The 21310-nt window shown below is 41.0% G+C and overlaps 1 protein-coding gene across 1 annotated transcript in view; it reads right to left on the bottom strand.

Moving 5' to 3' along the window:
- suclg2 (succinate-CoA ligase GDP-forming subunit beta) overlaps window positions 1-21310 on the bottom strand; it is a 188663-nt gene that overhangs the window by 61309 nt on the left and 106044 nt on the right. The window contains exon 9 of the mRNA XM_017711485.2: window positions 18106-18248. Coding sequence (XP_017566974.1) covers window positions 18106-18248 — 143 coding nt within the window. The remainder of the gene's footprint in view (window positions 1-18105; window positions 18249-21310) is intronic.

Here is a 21310-nt window from a genome sequence, read left to right on the forward strand (position 1 = left end):
CTAATAGAGTGGACAGTGAGTGGACACAGTGTTTAAAAACTCCAGCAGCACTGCTGTGTCTGATCCACTTGTACCAGCACAACACACACTCCAGTCTGTAACTGTAGAACTACAAAGTGCACCTATACAGTACGTGGAGCTGATAAAATGAAGAGTAAGTGCAAAAACAAATAGGTGGCATTAATGTTATTGCCTGTGTTAATTAACTGTCCACTACAGACGCAGCGGATAGAAACGAGTTTATAAAAGGTGGGATTAATCCTTTAGGATCATGAAATACACACACTAGTGTGCTCAAACTTTTGACTGACACTCCAGAGAGAGAGAGAACTTCATATACACACACGCACACAAACACGAGTGCCCATAACACGCACCATTTCAATTTGATTATACATGTGAAGGACTGTCTGCAGTGCCCTTTCACGGCAAAGCAAGCTCTTTCCTCCTACTCTCATCTTCAAAGCTCCATTCTCCTGTTTTTCCCAGAAAGCCCTCTGTAGCGCACGGATGCAGAACCCCTCCCAGTAAACAAATCAGCAAATGCAGCCGTGAGTGGGCCCTATCTGCGCTCCTTTTTAACCCCGCGCGTCTGCGAGCGCAGAGTCAGAATGGACGGGCTCTTCTCCGGGATGATAATTGGATGCCGTCTCTCTTTACGTTTCCTCTCCACATCACAGGTCTCGTCTGGCTGAGCCGATATCAAAAGCTAACGTTCGCCTTTCATGACCGCCGCCATTCCTGTGGCACGGTGGACGAGAGAACGGCTAAGAGACACACCGGTGCGAATGGCGGAGATGAGACTTTGAGGTCCTTCATGTAAGTGGACTACAGAATCGGGGTGACAGCAGCAGCTTGTTTAAAGTATGAAGACGTGTTTTTCACTCTTAGGCCCAATTCTTTTTTTCCTCATAACACTCCGTTTGGAGTGTGCCTCTGAAAAACCTTCATTTGGGGAGTCACGTAGCTCCACTTCGCCCCACCCCTCCATCTCAACAAAAATTGGGACACACCTTACTTTTAAATACTACTACTACTAGTACTAGTATTACTACTACTACTACTACTACTACTAGTATTACTACTAGTATTAATATTACTACTACTACTACAACTAGTATTACTAGTATTACCACTACTACTGCTAGTATTACTACTATTATTACTACTACTATTACTACTACTGCTAGTATTACTACTACTACTGCCACTATTACTACTACTGCTAGTATTACTACTACTACTGCTAGTATTACTACTATTACTACTACTGCTAGTATTACTACTACTGCTACTGCTACTATTACTACTGCTGCTAGTATTACTACTACTACTGCTAGTATTATTACTACTACTGCTAGTATTACTACTATTACTACTACTGCTAGTATTACTACTACTGCTACTATTACTACTGCTGCTAGTATTACTACTACTGCTAGTATTACTACTACTGCTAGTATTACTACTACTACTACTACTAGTATTACTACTACTACTGCTAGTATTACTACTACTATTACTACTACGGCTAGTAGTATTACTACTACTACTGCTAGTATTATTACTACTACTACTGCTGGTATTACTACTATTATGACTGCTACTATTACTACTACTGCTAGTATTATTACTACTACTACTGCTGGTATTACTACTATTATTACTGCTACTATTACTACTACTGCTAGTATTACTACTGCTACTATTACTACTACTACTACTGCTAGTATTACTACTACTACTGCTAGTATTACTACTATTACTACTACTGCTAGTATTACTACTACTGCTACTGCTACTATTACTACTGCTGCTAGTATTACTACTACTACTGCTAGTATTATTACTACTACTGCTAGTATTACTACTATTACTACTACTGCTAGTATTACTACTACTGCTACTATTACTACTGCTGCTAGTATTACTACTACTGCTAGTATTACTACTACTACTACTACTAGTATTACTACTACTACTGCTAGTATTACTACTATTACTACTACTGCTAGTATTACTACTACTGCTACTATTACTACTGCTGCTAGTATTACTACTACTGCTAGTATTACTACTACTGCTAGTATTACTACTACTACTACTACTAGTATTACTACTACTACTGCTAGTATTACTACTACTATTACTACTACGGCTAGTAGTATTACTACTACTACTGCTAGTATTATTACTACTACTACTGCTGGTATTACTACTATTATTACTGCTACTATTACTACTACTGCTAGTATTACTACTACTACTACTACTGCTAGTATTACTACTACTACTGCTAGTATTACTACTATTACTACTACTGCTAGTATTACTACTACTGCTACTGCTACTATTACTACTGCTGCTAGTATTACTACTACTACTGCTAGTATTATTACTACTACTGCTAGTATTACTACTACTACTGCTAGTATTACTACTATTACTACTACTGCTAGTATTACTACTACTGCTACTGCTACTATTACTACTGCTGCTAGTATTACTACTACTACTGCTAGTATTATTACTACTACTGCTAGTATTACTACTATTACTACTACTGCTAGTATTACTACTACTGCTACTATTACTACTGCTGCTAGTATTACTACTACTGCTAGTATTACTACTACTACTACTACTACTAGTATTACTACTACTACTGCTAGTATTACTACTACTATTACTACTACGGCTAGTAGTATTACTACTACTACTGCTAGTATTATTACTACTACTACTGCTGGTATTACTACTATTATTACTGCTACTATTACTACTACTGCTAGTATTACTACTACTACTGCTACCATTACTACTACTGCTAGTATTACTACTACTACTACTGCTAGTATTACTACTACTACTGCTAGTATTACTACTATTACTACTACTGCTAGTATTACTACTACTGCTACTGCTACTATTACTACTGCTGCTAGTATTACTACTACTACTGCTAGTATTATTACTACTACTGCTAGTATTACTACTATTACTACTACTGCTAGTATTACTACTACTGCTACTATTACTACTGCTGCTAGTATTACTACTACTGCTAGTATTACTACTACTGCTAGTATTACTACTACTACTACTACTAGTATTACTACTACTACTGCTAGTATTACTACTACTACTGCTAGTATTACTACTACTATTACTACTACGGCTAGTAGTATTACTACTACTACTGCTAGTATTATTACTACTACTGCTAGTATTACTACTATTACTACTACTGCTAGTATTACTACTACTGCTACTATTACTACTGCTGCTAGTATTACTACTACTGCTAGTATTACTACTACTGCTACTACTAGTATTACTACTACTACTGCTAGTATTACTACTACTATTACTACTACGGCTAGTAGTATTACTACTACTACTGCTAGTATTATTACTACTACTACTGCTGGTATTACTACTATTATTACTGCTACTATTACTACTACTGCTAGTATTACTACTACTACTGCTACTATTACTACTACTGCTAGTATTACTACTACTACTACTGCTAGTATTACTACTACTACTGCTAGTATTACTACTACTACTACTGCTATTACTACTGCTGCTAGTATTATTACTACTGCTAGTATTACTACTACTGCTAGTATTACTACTACTACTACTACTACTAGTATTACTAGTATTACTACTACTACTGCTAGTATTACTACTACTATTACTACTACTGCTAATAGTATTACTACTACTACTGCTAGTATTATTACTACTACTACTGCTAGTATTACTACTACTACTACTGCTAGTATTACTACTACTACTACTACTGCTAGTACTACTACTACTACTAATAATAATAATAATAATTCAAAGCGCTTTGCAGACATGTGACAGATCAAATTAAAAGAAAAATACCACGAAATGTAGAGTTTTAATGAAATGCTTAGCTAAAAAGATATGGTTTTAGATGCTTCTTAAAAGTCAGCACTGAGCTTGACTGTCTAATAAAAGGTGAATTGAGCTCCACAGTTTAGAAGCATAACAACTGAACGAGGCATCTCCATGTATTTTACAGAAGGCCAGTACCTGCAGATCTAAGATCACATGATGACAGACACTCTGTGATGTAAGCGGTGCTTATGGTCTTTTAGAGACTTAAAAACTAGTAGCAGAACTTTAAAACCTATCCTGAACGATACAGACAGCCAGCGCAGCTCTTTTAAAGCGGGAGTGATCTGATCTCTGTTTTATTTTTGTTAAAATGCTGATGCCTTTAAGGTTGTAAAGGATGTATGGTTTTCTTAGGATGTCCAGTAAGAAGAGCATTACAGTGATCAACTCTGCTGTAAGAAATGCCTGAACAAGTTTCTCTGTGTCACTCCGAGAGAAAAACTTTAGCGTTATTTCTCAAATGATAAAAAGCTACCTTAGTGGCTGCATTTACATGCGGAGCTGGTTAGTCTGTATACAGAGTCTTGATCATCAGAAATGTACAGCTGGGTGTCGTCAGAATAGCTCCGATAACGTATTACATTACATTACATTTACGGCATTTGGCTGACGCTCTTATCCAGAGCGACTTACAATTTGATCATTTTTACACAATTGGCCTGACTGCATGTCTTTTGGACTGTGAGAGGAAACCGGAGAACAAGGAGGAAACCCACGCAGACACGGGGAGAACATGCAAACTCCACACAGAGAGGACCCCGGTCACCCGGCCGGGGAATCGAACCCAGGCCCTCCTTGCTGTGAGGCGACAGCGCTACCCACCACGCCACCGTGCCGCCACATATACTACGTTTTCTAATGACATCACCTAGAGGTAGCATGTACAAAGTGAAAAGCAAAGGCCCTAAAACGGAACCTTGAGGGATTCCACAAACATATTTAAAGGGAACATCAACTGCATACTGTATATGCATGGGGACAAAATTCATAATTCACATTAGGGACCGGTATTTCAGTCAGTCAACAAACTGCCTTGTTCATACTAGTCTGTTGTGCATATGTATCACATAACAGTATGGGACAGTGCATTATAAATGTGACTAGCAGGGTGGGGCTGCATTGAAATGCCTGAAAATAATCAACTTTTAAAAAGCTATTTTTAAAGTGCATATGTATTTCATAGGGGTGGCACGGTGGCGTGGTGGGTAGCGCTGTCGCCTCACAGCAAGGAGGGCCTGGTTATGATTCCTCGGCCGGGCGGCCAGGGTCCTCTCTGTGTGGAGTTTGCATGTTCTCCCTGTGTCTGCGTGGGTTTCCTCTGGGTTCTTCGGTTTCCTCCCACAGTCCAAAGACATGCAGTCAGGCCAATTGGACAAGCTAAATTGCCCCTGGGTGTGATTGTGTGAGTGACTGTCTGTGTCTGTCTGTCTGCCCTGTGATGGACTGGCGACCTGTCCAGGGTGTATCCTGCCTTCCGCCCGAAGACTGCTGGGATAGGCTCCAGCACCCCCCCGCGACCCTGACGGAGAAGTGGCTTAGAAAATGGATGGATGGATGGATGGATGGATGTATTTCATAATAGGCTATATAAAAGGGATTCCACTGATTTTTCTGCAGATGTTTTCTTTGTTTCTACATAAATAAATAGTTAAGATGTACAGTCTTTCAGAGTGGTTTGATTTGAAATGCTATGTTCTAGATAAACTCACTGATAGAACTGTTCACAGTAGTGATGATAAGAACCAAACAACCAAGTGTTTAACTGCTTTAAATGCTCCCTCACAGAACTACATACAGGCCAGAGACATAGTTGTATGATGCCTTTGAGAATATTTTGTGAAAACACACACACACCTATATACATATATACACAGATATATACACAGATATATACATATAATTTACTTTTTTTGATTTTGAACCATCATCAGCATTACAAATAATACTAAGACGATGTGTAGGTTCACTGGTGGTTTTGGATAGTACGCAAAATGGCTATATTTGTGTTGTAGATATCGCACCCCCTGGTTTCTATCACCACCACTGTAAAGAGATTGAGTTTGTTAGCTTCTCTACAACGAACTACTCCATATCAAACCACTCTGAATGATACTTGCTAAATGTTAAATGGGGCTGCTAACTAGGGAAGAGTAGCTGGTTGGTATTAGCTTAGCATGCTAACAGCTCTACTCACTACAGAACTGGTTTGACTCTGGCTACCCGAAGCGGTCCTGACGAGGCAACGACTCAAATCTGAAGAAGCGAAGTCGAGCCGCTAGTGTTGCTAAAACGAGAAAGTAGCCGAAATGACGAACTGACGATGAAAACAAGCTCGTTTTTTGAGAAGCTAGGCGTCCAAGCTTGGATGAGCAGTGCAAACCCTACGGTGAAATATCAAAAAAGACTACACATCTGGAAAAGATGCCTCTTCAAAGGTTCTTCAGTGAAGGCGATGATTCAATTCAGAACATTTCACGTGTAAATGGTTTTTAGAAAAAGGTTTTACATGGAATCAAACACAACACATTCTCTATCAGTCTAAAGGACCATTTCACCACGTTAATCATGAAATGGCTCTATATAGAACTCATGGCTCCACACAGCCACTATCTCAACTCAAGAACGTTTGAAGAACGTTAGTGTGGGAGAACGTAATCCCTCCAGTGACAGCACAGTGCTTCATTAGCGATCGCTTACAGGTGGTCTGGAAAACCTCCTAACGCGAGCACCTTCTGAACTGCCTTTCATATTCAGAACATCAAAAAGTGCATCTGCTTTGCCAAAAAAACAAAGACTGTTTTTGGGAAACATTAAAACAAATCTATACACGTAAAGCTGAAGCATGGAAGTAAACATACCGTATTATCTGGTCATATTTTTGGTTTTGGTTGGATGTTGGATCTGAAGAGGATGTTTGGACATCCTAACACTGAGAACATGGGACGGCTTGTCTTAGCCCTTAAGCTTATGAATATAAATACCTGTACATGGAATATGGAAATATTTCAAGCAAAATAAATAAAGAAATAAAAAAGAAATAAAACCTAGTTGAGTCCAAGTTCTGCCAGGTACTGCTGTTGTACTTGTGTTAAATCACACCTGAAACACGGGGGGAAAAGCAGCCAAACGGTGTGATATTACCTTTTTATAGCTTCTTTTGAGATCTGTTTTTAGAACGACGATTTTTACGTGTAATATTAGGCCATGAGATGAGATATGTAGGTCATTCCACGTCCCTGTCACGTCACGTATTTCCATGAAGAAGAAAAAAAAATGTTTGAAAGCAGCCATGCACAATTTCAAAGAGTTATCAATTATACATTTTTAAAGTGAGTCCCATTACGCTCTAAATCACATCTTAAATATTTTATTTAACTGCTTACAGAATGACTGAACTGAGCTGAAATATTAACATGGTATAAAGGCAAAACAACAAATATCACTGCACTTTAAATCAACTAGATTCACTTTCACACACTGCCACAACAGCTCATTTACCGGAAGATCAACTGACTAAGTGTATACCGCACATAAAAAGACCTCTCCTTCAAATAAATGAACCTGCAGTGAAAATAACAGGAAGCCAGTTTTATTATTGGCACCCTTGGTAAAGCTGTGAAAACAGGCCTTAAAAGTGTGGTTAATCAGCTTAATCCCACAGAATCGCCCATGGGAGACAATTCTTTTCCCCAACACATCATTAACAAGGGTGCCAATAATTATGAAGCTGACTGTACTCGGCTCAGCCAAGTCGTTTTAAAAATAATTAGGAACAATAAAAGACGAACTTGAGCAGAGTTTTGATTTTTTTCCAAGGTTTACTGAATTAATTTGAAGTTTTTGCCTCCACACAAATGCATGAAAGCGATAGACAGGGTCACTCAGAGTGACCCACCCATGTTGTAAGTTCATCTAACTCTCAAAGAACTCCTTGTTGGGATATCCAAATACCACTTGCTAATAAATATGCATGTTTGAGCAGCAAAAATGGTTGAAACGCTGACCCGACGCTGCACTCGTGGCGTATAAAACAGCTCGGCTGTGTTGTCGTGTCAATCACACTTAGCGGAGAGCATGTGAGCGCGGGGCAGACGGCTGGACGCAGGGGAAATGAGCTCTATTACTGCAGGCGGCCGCGTCGGGGCGCTGAGATTGGAGCGGGGCCTTATTGCCTGTGCTCGGGACAAATGGGAAATGAGGGTCCGTTGAGAATGGGGTGCGTGTGAGGGGGAATCATTACAAACTAATGGCACCATCAAAGCCACAATGACAAGGGCACTGAGGTCCATACGTACTTATAGAGACAAATGATGAAGTGTGGGTGGGATGGAATAAAGAGGGGGGGAGGGGGGGTGGTTATGGGAGAGACATGAATTTCGTGTGTATGTGTGGCTCGAGGCGGACAGTATCGGTATGGTCGGTAATGAAGAGAGCGGGACACAAATCCGCTTTAGCTGGAGCGCCAGAACCTTTCCTGCTCTCTCTTTAACCTCCATCCGTCTGTCTGTTCCTCTCTTTACTTACTCTGGAGTGCGCAGTCACATGTACATTCACGCTGCATCACGTATCAAAAGTGCTTTTCCAACAGGGAAAAATGCAAACCTCCGTTCCAAAAATGTTGGGACAGTTTGTGAAATATAAATAGTGGTATACGAATCTGAACAGTGCAAAGACAAGAGGTCATGCTTTACCTCATCAACCTCACTGTTCTTGTAAATAAATATGCGCTTATTTTAAAACGTGTAGTACACATACATCCAAATACATCACAACAACAGCCCACTGCCATTTTAGGCAAGGTGGAGCTCTTTAACTCTCGTCTAGTCATCGCTGCTACAGCTACAACTCTGCAGGTGACGGATGACCAAGCAAAATAGACCAGAATGACCATAAAAAGATGAACATATAGGTGGACACATTCAATTTGCCACTAAAATATGTGCAACGACCTCAATAAATGTAGCTTTCGTCAGGAAAAACCTTAAACTTTCTCTTGAAAACATTTAATGAGCAGCTAATGAGCTAAAAGCCATAATATCCGCTGGAGCTGCTGGGCTACTGAACGCGTCTCATTGGCTCATCTAACGCTGCCAAACTGCACACTGCTATACTTTACCCACCACACTAATGAGTGCACTTCTAATGATCGTGCACTACTGTTTAGGCACTATTTAGTGTGCTAGTTTGTGGTTTATACGGCAGGAAATCTCAGATTCTCCCTTCAGATTTCAGTTAGTTTTACAACAACTAATCATGTAAATAAAGGCAGTACACTCCAATGTATTGGTTAATACGCGTTAAAATGAGATTTAAGCTCCGTGTCGCCCCTAAGAAACATGTTTTACTGCCTTGCTGGATCAGTTATGAGATAACAAATCCATGACATGTCCAGCAAAGGCGATAGTGAAGACCGCCACTGCGCTCCTGAGTGAACTTTAAATTGCCTGCTAAAATGGTGGTTATGATTAATTGATAAATTGAGGCCTGCAACATGTGCCTATAAAGTTGATACTAATACTAAGAACACTGTGAACTCTTCCAAGAAAACAACAAGAAGTGATGCAAACATTCTCAGGTTTACAAGCAGCATCCAGGAAAGGCCTGGTCCTTTAGAGCAAGGATGGGTGGAAGTTCGCCACATTCCCACGACGGCTAACGTGTCAACCAAAGCCAAAATATAACTGAGAAAGACACTGACACGAGTTCACATGCACTTAATAATCAGATAACTGCAGAAAATCAGATTCTGTTAGTAATCTGATTAACATTACCCTGAGTAATCAGATAATGGGGAAACTCTGGGCCTATATAAGTCAGACAGTAACCAGATTTCTACTTTGCAATCAGCCAATAGGCTCACAGAAGAAGACGTGACGTAAATGTAATGTAAAATTCGAACTTTATACTGTGGCTTTAAAAAAAAAACCACCCCTTTACCTGAAAATGAACACACTTCATCTAGAAGATGAATATCTAAATCCTTCATTTCATCAAGCATGTAGTCGATTTCAGCGCATCTCGTGGCAACGCTGCTCGCTTATTTCCGATCTGTTTTCGCACGTGTGCAGACATGCAGAAAAATGAAAGAAATCAGAGTGAGAGTTTTCATGCGCTGAGAAATCTGACTACTGAGCTAAAATCCCTCTTTATCAGATTTCTAGATCGAAGTGTGCTGTTAACAAAACCATTTGAACAATCAGATAACTGCAAAAATATCAGTATATGCAGGCAAGCGAACGTGACGTCTTGAGCGCAGCAGCAAATTGCATTCGTTTCAGCAGGGATGGACCAAACATGGCTTTTATGGCCGAGTCTGATTACCCCTCCCGCACCCACTTAAGCGAATGGTGCTACCACTTCAACCATTTCATTATACGTCCAAACTAACTTCTTCAGCATCTGTGCTCCGTCATCTCCACAACTTTCCATCATGTTGACCTTTCTAGCTAATACTTTCCTTTGCTTTCAATGCTTTTATACAAGTTATGTGGTAATATGTAAAAGGCTGCTCTGACTGGCGGCTGGAACATCTTATTCTCAAACACTGGATATTCTCTGTTGTCATTTTCGGTCCTTTTCTCACTTGTGGGTTCATAACTGCACAATGGATGTCAGTGGACTCATTAAGACACTTACGTAGACAATCACCGGCAGGGAAACACAACATAAGGAGAAAAAAGAAAGAATGACAGACAGAAAAAGAAAGAAAGAAAGAAGAGAGAGAAAGAGAAAAGGAAGAGTGAGTAAGAGGCAGAGAAAGAAGACAAGGCACAAAAGGTAGAGAGAAGGAGAGAGAAAAGGAAAGAGTAGAAGAGAAAGAGAACAAGAGAGGGGAAGAGAGAGAAGGGGAGAGAGAAAAGGAGAATGAAAAGATGAGAAAGAGTGAGAGGGGTGCGAGAAGTAGTGAGAGGGGGAGTGAGAAGGAGTGAGAGGGGGAGTGAGAAGGAGAGAGAGGGGGAGTGAGAAGGAGTGAGAGGGGGAGTGAGAAGGAGAGAGTGAAAAGAAGAGGAGAGAAAGGAGGAGAAAGAGGGCAGGAGACAAAGAGAGAGAGAGGGAGAGCGCAAGAAGAAGAGACAGTGAGAAAGAGGGAAAGAGAGAAAAGGAGAGAGCACAAGTGTGAAGTGTGAGAAAAGGAGAAAGAAGAGAAGAGAGAGAGAAGGGGAGAAAGAGAAGGAGAGAGAGAGAAAGAAAGAGAAGGAGAGAGGGAGAGAGAGAGACAGAGAAAGAGAAGGAGAGAGAGGAAGAAAGAGAGGGAAAGGGAGAATGAGAAGGAGAGAGAGAGAGAGAGAGAGAGAGAGAAAGATAAATATGAAATATACAGTTATTTCAGTTGTAAATATGTTCAGATGTTTTTATATTAAGCACCTGGCATCAGTATTGATGGAGTCAAACGTCGACCTTTCGACACACTCAACAAGCAAATGCTTAGAAATATCCAGACAGACAGACAGACAGACAGACAGACAGACAGACCCTGAGAGCAAGTGTGACTGCATGAAGCAGAAACGACGACCCAACAGGATTTCACACATCAAAGAAAAAACAAAGAGGAGGAGAGAATCCACACGGGTGATCTCAGAAACAAGAGACAATAAAGACATCAGCGAGAGAGAGAGAGCGAGAGAGAGAGAGCGAGAGAGAACGAGAGAGAGAGAGAGAGAGAGAGAGAGAGAGAGAGAGAGAGAGAGAGAGAGCGCGAGAGAGAGAGAGAGAGAGAGAGAGAGAGAGAGAGAGAGAGAGAGAGAGAGAGAGAGAGAGCGCGAGAGAGAGAGAGAGCGCGAGAGAGAGAGAGAGAGAGAGAGAGAGAGAGAGAGAGAGAGAGAGAGAGAGAGAGAGAGAGAGAGAGAATCTTAGTTACATAACTTACAAAGGAAGTACGTACAGTGAAGACTGACCATCTGAATACTGAATACTGGATACAGTCACAACACGCAGCTCTTTTACTGCCCTGTTGTGGCTCCACAGCAGAATCAGGTAAAAATAAAATAATCCTCCTTTACAGTCAAATAAAGCTCTGCTGATCATTCAACACAGTTTAACAATAAATGGTCTTAAACTCTGGAGTTAAGGCAGAACTGCTAATTCACCCTTTAACCCTGAAGGCTGGCACATAGACTGTTGGTCACCATAGCAACACAGCCAACGATCTCTCCTAGTGAGTAGCTGACGAAAAGGCAAAGAGAAAGATTTAAGACGAACATCGACTTATTTCCATTTATAATCACTCCAGCTGGTTTCCTTATATGTTTAATCTGCAACAAGAGACTCAAACACTAAAATGTTCAATTGTCCCGTTCCACCTTAAATGGTGCAGCAGCTACATTCTGCTGCCTCAGACACCATTTAAGGTGGAACAGGAAAATTCAAACAAGAAGCTGGCGAATGAGAAGCAACTTCAGCCTTGTAAATAACTGAACTTTGAGAGATATTTTACAAGAAAGTGTTCTACTTTTGCAGAAAGGTTTCCTGCCAGAGATGTGAGAGAAGCAGCTATAGCTGAGCCAAAGCTTAAAGCAGAGCAAAGTAAATTTGCATTTTCTTTTTATAAAACATATTTTTATCCTAAACAAGGACATCAGCACAAACAGACATATTTACAACTACGATGGTAAAATGGCTCTTCTTAACATTTGGCTTGCCGACCCCTGAGATATATTACCATTTAAAATTTACATACATTTTATTATATTTTGTTATAAATTTGTTAATATGTAAAATTTCTTTTTTTTCTTGCTTCCTACTTATTATTTTAAACTTTTGAAAACTTTTAAAACATTTATTTGATCAATTTAATCTGATTACAAACTTTTGACGTGTACAACAGTAAGCAAGTCTGGAATTATAACTGTGACCTGAGATTCCTGATTGCAGTGCAGTGACTCCTCCTCAAGATCTCAGTGGTTTTATTCCCAAAAACTACCTTTACTTCCCAGATAAGAAGCTTTAAGCAACTGGATGGTGTCCACCTGCAGAATCAGGGCTGCTTCAAAACACAGTAAAAAAAAAAAAAAAAAAAGGCACTGATGGTTGTTTTGGCAATGCAGCTCGGCAAAGCTCGGCTCGGCAAAGCTCGGCTCGGCAAAGCTCGGCTAGGCAAAGCTCGGCTAGGCAAAGCCCGGCTCAGCAAAGCCCGGCTCAGCAAAGCCCGGCTTGGATCAGCTCAGCCCATTAGTAGAAAGAAGAGAAAAGGACTCTGACCCACTCAAAGGAGAGTCCTGTCTGATGGTGAGCACCGCTCAGTGAAACTGCAGGAGAAACGAGGGGCCGGGGGAGAAAAGAAGCCCAAGCGGAGCGAAGGAGCTGAGGGAAGTTAGGAGGAAAGCAAATGCAGATTTGATCCTGTTAGAGATGGAATAATTAACAACTCAATTAAAATTCCCAGCACAGAGCAGAGGTGGCAGAGAAAACTCCTGTGAAATGCAAATCAACAGAGAGAGAGAGAGAGAGAGAGAGAGAGAGAGACACAGAGTATAAAAAGAACAAAAAAGAGGGAGGAGAGAGGGTAAGAGAGACAAAAAAGCAAAAGAACAAAAAAGTAGAGAAAGAAGAAAGTGTGTGCGAGAGAAAATGAGTAGAACAAGAAAGAAAAAAGAAATTAAAGAAAGGAAGAAAAAGAAAGAAAGAAAAGAAAAAGAAATAAAGAACAGTGAGAGAAAGAAAAACAGACAAAGAAATAGAGAAACAAAGGAAAGGAGAGAGGGAGAGAGAGAGGGAGGCAAGGAGAGATTAAGGGAGATGGAGGTGAAATAAAACAAGTGGGAAAAAAGAAAGAAGGAGAAAGAGAGAGAGAAAGCAAAAGACAAAGAAAGGGTGACAAAACAGAGAAAAAGAATGAAAAAAAGAATAAAGAGGTGCAAAAGAGAAAGAGACAGAAAAGAGAGACAGATGGGAAGAAAGAGAAAGACAGCAAGAGAGAAGGAAAGAAACATGAGAGAAGCAGAAAAGAGAAGGAACAGTAGAGGAGAGAACGAAGGAGAAGGAAAGATACGGAGAGAAGGAAGGAAAGAGGGAAGGATGGAGAGAGGGAGATTAAATAAAGTAAGCAAAAAGGAGAAAGAACAACAGAGAAGAGAGAGATAGTAATAGAGAAATATGGAGACAAAATGGAGAAAGAATGAAAGGAGAGAAGAGAGTGAGGAAGTGATCAAAGAAAGGGAGAGCGTAAAAGAAAGAAAGAGCAAGAGAGCGGACAGAAAGTGAAAAATAGGGAGAAAAAGAACAGAAGAGGTGCAAAAGACAAAAAAAGACAGTAAAGAGAGAAAGATGGTAGAAAGGAAGAGCAACAGAGAAAGAAAAAATAAGAACAAGAAGGAGAAAAAGACAAATGAAAAATGAAAAGGAAAATGAGAAGCAAAGAAAGAGAGAGGGACAGAGAAAGAGAGAGGGACAGAGAAAGAGAGAGAGAGAGAAAGAGAGAGCGAGAAAGAGACAGAAATAGAGAGGGGGGCTAAAGAAAGAGCGAGAGGGAAATGGGGAAACAAAAAGTAAGAGAAGGTAAGACAGAAAGGAGAGAGAATAGAGAGAGACAGAGAGAGAGAGCAAGGGAGAGAGAGAGAGGGAGAGAGAGAGAGAGAGAGAGAGAGAGAGAGGGAGAGAGCGAGGGAGAGAGAGCGAGGGAGAGAGAGAGAGAGCGAGAGAGCGCGAGAGAGCGAGGGAGAGAGCGAGGGAGAGAGCGAGGGAGAGAGAGAGGGAGAGAGAGAGAGAGAGAGAGAGAGAGAGAGCAAGGGAGAGAGAGAGCGAGGGAGAGAGAGCGAGAGAGAGAGAGAGAGAGAGCGAGAGAGAGAGAGATGGAGAGAGAGAGAGCGCGAGGGAGAGAGAGCGAGAGAGAGAGAGAGAGAGAGAGAGAGAGAGGGAGAGAGAGAGAGAGAGAGCGAGGGAGAGAGAGGGAGAGAGAGGGAGAGAGAGCAAGGGAGAGAGAGCGAGGGAGAGAGAGAGCGCGAGAGAGAGAGCGCGAGAGAGCGATGGAGAGAGAGAGAGATGGATGGATGCCTCTTGGTAGCTACCCATTAAACTACAGGTGTTCTAGTGATGAGACGCTCTGGATGGACAGACTCGTATCAAACTCTCGTCTCTTTCAGTCTCATAATCGTGCTGTTTAATCCTGTGATTAAAAACTGGCCGAACGTCCGGCAGCATTAATCTTTATTACTGGGTTGACTGACAGAATAACAGATGAGTGTGGTCCTGTGGACGGGCAGGAGGAACCCTGTCCAAAAATACCACCTCCTGTCTGCAGCTCCTCCAGCTTTTTTGATGATGAATTCATGCATGACAAGAAATAATAAATACACCTCTGATATTTGAGCAAGAACAATATATCAGCCGCTGAGAGCTTCTGGACTGCATCCTGTTCAAAATTCATCATCTTGGAGAAAGGCGGCCGCGGCCACTTTCTCGGCATTAAAGCCTCGCCGCTCGTGTCGTCGCGGAAAAAGACGGATACTGTAATTCATGTCCCTGTAAACACAGCGCGGCGGGATGAAGATGTCACCTCCCGCTCCGAATGCAAACAGATCCGGCGGAAAAATAAATCCGCTGCGTATTGACACGTGTGATTAGGGCAGAGGTAAACAAATGATTAGCGTCACCGTATCTTATCACGCTCCGGCTTATTGGAACTCCGAGGGCGGAACGTTCTGGCTGGTGAAAACCCACCGGGAAGAAAAAGCTGGCTTTCAGGAGTTAGTAATCAATGACGCAAGTGATATGAGAGAGGTGAGGGATAAAGGAGAGCAGATGAGTCTGAGGTGTGTGGGTTTATGATTGCAGAGGAGAGGAGTGCGATGATGAAGATGAACCTGATCAAGCCTGTGATGAGAAGCAGCAGCATGAAGGATCTCGCTGTCAAACTCAAACCAGTGTCTACGTCAATAGTCCAGTGCAGTAGTCCAACAGTCAGTGTCGGAAAGAAAAGTTGGGAAATTTTAAATCTGGCTTTCACATTGCGCCAAAACTTCCTGATGAATGGACCAATAGGAAGAGTCCAAAACTGTGTGGAGTAAATCATTCCACTCAAGCTTTTCCTTCTCCTATCAATTTAACTTTCTGGAAATACGAGATTTTGTTCTGATGAAATGTGAAAGGTGTAAACCACTAAATCGCTTCTATAATTCATCCTATAAAGGAGAAGTTAAATGGTTAAGATGTAAACAAGGCCGTTCAGAGTGATTTCAGGTTAAATGCTCTGTTCCAGAGAAACATACTGAGTCAGAATTGTTCACAGTGGTTTTGATAGGAACCAGACGTCTGAAGAGTCTAATGTCTTTAAAGGCCCCCCCAAACAGAAGGTTATTACATGAGATGGTTACAAACATGCTGCTTTATAAAGAAGAGGCCTTCGTTTTCTAAACCGCTTATCCTTCAGGGTCATTGGGTGGAAGGCGGGATACATCCTGGACAGGTCCCCAGTCCATCACGGGGCAGAGGCAAGATATTTGAATGTCATTTCTTTTTAAATACACTGAACTCAAACCAGTTTCTACGTCAACATGCTGTTGGTATCAGAAACAAAAGCTTCAGAAATTAAAAATCTGGCTTTTACATTGCGGCAAAATTTCAGGATGAATGGACCAATAGTATGAATCCGAAATTACATGGAATAAATTATTCTCTTGAAAGTTAACCCTCTACTGCACTATTTTTTTTGCATGCAGGGGTCCTTTTGGAGTATGGTGCCTTGAGGTAGGAAGAAATGATATACAGCTGTGTTCCCTGAAGTGGCGACACCTGGCTTGTGACTAAATCCATCCCACTGTCACACAATGTTGCTTCTAAGCAACGAACATTTCTGCAAATTCTCATAACAAAAAAAAAGATACCAAATACCAAAAATTTGGTTTAAATGTGTCATGTGTCATTAAAAGTACATGCTTTTAATTGACTGACTCAAACTCTTGCCTTTACTGTTAACCCCATCTTTGGCATTAAATATGTAGAATTTACTGTAAAGTGAGGAAAATGAATTTGTTGCCCTGAAGCAACATTGTGGAATACAGAGGGAAGAACATTTTCCTTCTCCTGTACAGAGCTGTTTCTTTTACATACCAAGCACACTTCATCCTATAAAAGACCATTTTAATGGTGAAGTCCATACGTTTCTCAGAGATAAACCATTTCACATCAATGCACTCTGGCTTTGTTTACATTTTAACTATTAAATTATGCAGAAATTATATACATCACTGCTGTCGGAACACGACCTTATCTCCATTTTTGATGTTTTTCATTGTATTTGAATGGATTTGGATTTGAAAATGCCTGTAACCCTTTACACGGTGTTCAAACTTCATGATGAACGGACCAAAAGCCCAAAATTACTCGGAAAAAACCTCTGGTTCCTTTGACTTACATTAAATGTACAGTAGGTTTGTTCCTTCTCCTGTAAAATGATTATTTTGGAGAATTATTTCCTTTTGACAGCAACAATATACACATATTTAGGACAATGCTATATCGCAACATTGTGGCTTCCTGGACTGGCTGCATGAAAGCTATGTCGCTGCCTTCGCCAGCCACTTGCGGGACGCTATGCTGCAGCTACATTTCTGCCAGGACTGACTGCTTGATTGGCTCTACATTACAGGTATGCGGCTGCTTGAGCTGGACGCTTGAGCAGCGCTACATCACAGCTTAGGCCGGCCACTTAAGCAGTGTTATATCATTGGTATGTGGTTTCCTGGGCTGGTCACTTAAGCAGCGCTACACCACAGCTACGTGCCTGGTCTGACTGCTTGAGTGATGCTACACCACAGCTATATGAGGCTGTTTGGACTGCTGGTGTTCAGCTGCATGAACGACGCCACCCATTTATAGCTGAGAACTGAGGGGCTTCCTTGGCAGTCTGCCTGTGTGATGCTACACCGTAGGACCCCTGGGCAGAGAGGCTTCCATGCCAGCAAAAAGAGTCAACAATGGGGAGTTTGCCCTCCAACAGCTGGAGAACGTGTGCATGTGTGTGTTGTGGGTTGTTTGATTTCTTTCTGGTAACGTATTTTTCACTCCTGTAAAGTGTCTGTGTCTTTATGAAAAGGTGCTGAATAAATTTAAACAAATGTTATTATGATAATTCACCATTACATCGGTTTGTCAAACTCTGTTTCAGGTATAACCCACATTTTCCAGTGGAACAGTGGGCTGTGCTCCAGTGTTGGGTTCCACATGATCTCTTACCTTCGGGTCAGCAGTGAGCAGCTTGAAAGCTGCGTACACCTGGTTCTCCTTCACTCCTCCTCCCAGGTCCAGGAAGTTAGCTGGTTTGCCGCCGTGCAGGTCAATGATGTCACATGTTGCCATAGCGAGGCCGGCACCGTTTACTGCAATGGGCAAACACAATAGGGATTAACGTCACATGTGTGAAAAGCCTGGAAACAACAGGTCAAGAAACAGAACTAAATAAGAGGCATAGCAAGTTTGTATGAGACTGACGTCCAACAGGAACATGCACGACTAATCAATCAGAGGGTAAAACCTCTCTTATACACTGAATACACACACACACACACACACATATATATATATATATATAGGCTAGATACAGTCATATGCAAATGTTTGTGCAGCCCAGTTACATCCTCTACAAAGAACACGCCTCTGCACACCTGTGCACTAAAATTTACTGACAAATGCCACATTTAAAAAAAATAGTCTTAAAGGCACACTAACAAAATATACATATATATTTGAAAAAAAAAAACCCTGCATAAAAAACTAATCTAATTGTGTATCAGCCCGGCAGTCGGACAGATCAGTGAATCAGACCGCAGGTCTATTGAACATCAGCAGTAGCAGTGGTGCTAGCTGGCCTTTCGAGCCTGCCTCATTACTCCTGCAGCCGAGCCAGGAGCTTGAGTGTTTTCCTGCAGCTAGAGTCCAGCTCTAGTCCTGCTTCTCAGAGTGAACGCTGAAGCTTGGCAAGCACTCTCAACAAAGATAAACTCGCTTTAGCACTTTACCGTCACACGTTGAAACCAGCATCTCTGTCTATAACCGTGTACTTATAGCACGTAACAAAGTCCTTACAGGCCTTTTTCACAATGCCTCAGGCAGAAACTACCAGTCATACAAGATGTTCACATTGTGCCTAACAACACCCTTTGAATGGGAAAACTACCTGCATAACTAAACGATTAAGAGGTAAACAAAGTCATTCAGTCAGAATTGTTCACATTGCTGGTGACGGGAACCAGACGTCCAAAGAGTTTAATGCCTCTAAAAGCTCCCACACAGGGAGATGCACTGTCTGATGCCTGAGATGTAGTTTTATGGTAGTACTGCTATACAGTTTTGGCTTAAAATGTTTTGATATGTTTCCTTAATAGGGATTAATGGTGGATTCAAGTGCATGCAAGGTGTTGTAAGGCTAAATAGCCCCCAAGCAAAATTTCTTTTTCAGATTCATTATTTCACCACTATCATTACTACATATCAAACACAGTCAGCTGTATGTGGACTGGATGGAAAATACAAATTCACTGTAGCGCAGTCGCTTGTGGTTTACTGCTTTAAATGTGACTTTCTCCTACATTAATAACACAGCAGTACCATAACACCATGTTGAGCTACTCTATTCATTTCCCTCTGATGATTTCTCCCAAATACAGATAGTTTGCAGTGTCAATGACCTTATCTTCTCTTTCTTAGGCTGTAGGGAGTCTTTTTTATTTTCACCCTCCGGCCTTAAAGTCATGATTTCCAAAGAGATGCAGCTTCAATGACAACTCGAACCGTGTCTCTGTCTCCATGAACCGTTTTCTAGAGGTTTCTCATTAATTGGAAGCCATTGCTTCCAGCAGGTCTCATCAGGAGCAGCTAGATCGCTGTGTAAGAGCCTGACTGGAATAAAGTCTATGTGGTTAGACTTTCACATAGTCCAATAATTTCAATAAGATCAAAATAAGACCCCTTAAGATAAGACGCTGCGGAACCGGAGATAACAACTCCCCAAACGTGTCTTTATCACGCTTCATAAAGGGGTGCACAGTCTCACAGCTTGTCGTCAGGTTGAACTCTCAGAAGAGCTGATCTGGCACGTTAACGTATCTGTAGACATGATATACCAAACACATGAGAACACGTATGCTGACCCTTAAAAGACTGGGGACGGCTAACTTTACTTCCAATAAACAAACAATGTTTACTTTCGGTAAACGTGTTGTAATATATTAAAGTATATTATTAAGTATTATTAAGTATATTAATTGTATATTAAAGTTTAAACAAGTTTATTTATAAAATATGATCTATTTAACACTTCATAAAATGCACTGTAGTAATTTCAATTAAACAGAAATAATCATGCTCTCTTTGTAATGAACTATGCAGTTATTTAAAGACAATGTTTGCAGTATGAGCCGAAAACCATATTGTGATGTTATTAGTCACAGCAATGAGATATAATAGTCATAACGGCACAAACTGACATTGTTAAATTACAGAAAAAACAACTGTAACAAGAAAACAATGCCTTTTGTCTGTTTTTGTTTATATTTTTACAACCCCAATTCCAATGAAGTTGGGACGTTGTGTAAAACATAAATAAAAACAGAATACGATGATCTGCAAATCCTTTTCAACCTATATTCAATTGAATACACTACAAAGATGAGATATTTCAAATTGTTTTTGGAAATCATGGACGTTATGTCCTCTGGGCCAAAGAGGAAAAGGACTGTCCAGATTGTTACCAGTGCAAAGTTCAAAAGCCAGCATCTCTGATGGTGTGGGGGTGTGTTAGTGCCCATGGCATGGGTAACCTGCACATCTGTGAAGGCACCATTAATGCTGAAAGGTACATACAGGTTTTGGAGCAACATCTGCTGCCATCCAAGCAGCGTCTTTTTCAGGGACGTCCTGCTTATTTCAGCAAGACGATGCCAAGTCACATTCTGCACGTGTTACAACAGCGTGGCTTCGTAGTAAAAGAGTGCAGGTACTAGACTGGCCTGCCTGCAGTCCAGACCGGTCTCCCATTGAAAATGTGCGGCACATTATGAAGCGCAAAATACGACAACGGAGACCCCCGGACTGCTGAGCAGCTGAAGTACATCAAGCAAGAATGGGAAAGAATTCCACCTACAAAGCTTCAACAATTCATGTCCTCAGTTCCCAAACGCTTATTGAGTGTTGTTAAAGGGAAAGGTGATGTAACACAGTGGTAAACACGCCCCTGTCCCAACTTCATTGGAACGTGTTGCAGGCATCAAATTAGTGAATATTTGCAAAAAAAACAATAAAGTTTATCCGTTCAGTTGAATATAGGTTGAAAAGGATTTGCAATTCATTGTATTTTGTTTTTATTTATGTTTTACACAACGTCCCAACTTCATTGGAATTGGGGTTGTAATTATTTGAAACTTGGACTGCTTTGAATTATATT

Source organism: Pygocentrus nattereri, chromosome 21, assembly GCF_015220715.1.
Source record: "Pygocentrus nattereri isolate fPygNat1 chromosome 21, fPygNat1.pri, whole genome shotgun sequence".
NCBI lineage: Eukaryota > Metazoa > Chordata > Actinopteri > Characiformes > Serrasalmidae > Pygocentrus > Pygocentrus nattereri.